This window comes from Ipomoea nil, unplaced genomic scaffold (genome assembly GCF_001879475.1).
Source record: "Ipomoea nil cultivar Tokyo-kokei standard unplaced genomic scaffold, Asagao_1.1 scaffold3050, whole genome shotgun sequence".
Classification (NCBI taxonomy): Eukaryota; Viridiplantae; Streptophyta; class Magnoliopsida; order Solanales; family Convolvulaceae; genus Ipomoea; species Ipomoea nil.
The window spans coordinates 92501-93666 of record NW_017619478.1 but is presented as its reverse complement, the minus strand read 5'-3'; the positions used below and the strand labels follow the sequence as shown (position 1 = coordinate 93666).

The 1166-nt window shown below is 37.8% G+C and overlaps 1 protein-coding gene across 1 annotated transcript in view; it reads right to left on the bottom strand.

Moving 5' to 3' along the window:
• Positions 1 to 344: 344 nt before the first annotated feature.
• Positions 345 to 1166, bottom strand: part of LOC109163908 (F-box/kelch-repeat protein At3g23880-like) — a 1122-nt gene continuing 300 nt past the window's right edge. Inside the window, exon 1 of the mRNA XM_019312629.1 lies at positions 345 to 1166. This exon is cut by the window's right edge and continues 300 nt beyond it. Within this exon, the coding sequence (XP_019168174.1) occupies positions 345 to 1166 (822 nt within the window).

Here is a 1166-nt window from a genome sequence, read left to right as displayed (position 1 = left end):
CCCCCTTCACACTCTCTCTGTATCGCCTCACACCCAAGTCCGTAATGGATGGGTAGTTAATATTATAGCCCAAAGTCACAACCCTTTACACTAAAATGCAATGAAATTTAACTTAGAAACATTTCTATCTTACCTGTGTTGCATTCACACAAATCTATAGTTCACCAAACACGGCTTGGAAAATACTTCACAAAGCTCATACACAAATGATACAATAAAAAATTAATACTATTTTATACTTAATTCAACACGACTATAAAGCCATTGATGAACTCTAAATCAACCAATCAAAAAGCAAAATTTTCTTCCTCCAACATGACATGAACAATTAATTTACAGACCCGTCATGGTGAAACAAGGGTGTCCACATAACTAGTAACCAAATAACCAAGATCATAGGGGATATTAAAATTCTTACCCCTTCTAGCGTTAGGTCTATGGAGCTTCAACTGATGCCCAACCATCATTAGAATATCACCATTTTTCGAAACATGTACAATTGCGAGTTTAGCATTACACAGAGCCATGTATGCCGTGTTCTCTGAATCCCGGGGAAGTGGATGATGAACTGGTAAGTTTGAAATGCAGACTAGTTTAGTCCATGATTCTTCAACTCCAAACTCATTCATCACCCAAACTTCCATTTGACGTTTGAGATGAAAACCTGCAAAAAGCAATCCTCTTGACTCACCTACACAAATGGCAGCCCCATGTTCATGGCTGGGTAACGCTATAGCTTTGGCTATTTCGGTGGTTAAATTAAAAGAAATTATATTCCAATTCCAGTCACTGTCATCTAAGTTGTTGTTGCACCAGTTGAGACTACCACTCACAAACACAGCAATTCTGGGATAAACAAACCCACTACTAAACCCTCTATCACATCTTTTCCATGTCCCAAGCTTAAAACTATACACCAAAACCACATATTCATCATCACCATTATTGTCACCATAATAAGCATAAACAACCTTGTAGTCGTCATTATGCATGTCGTATCCAAATCCAAATATGCTTATGTAGCTGAACTGCCATACGTCTGGGATTGTCTTGACGTTTCCATTTAATGAAGGGTTCCAAATCATTATTTGATACGGTTTAGCACGAAAGCAAAAGAGCCCATTGCAAGAACCCAAAAATTCAAAACCATCTTTAGGGATTAAGAC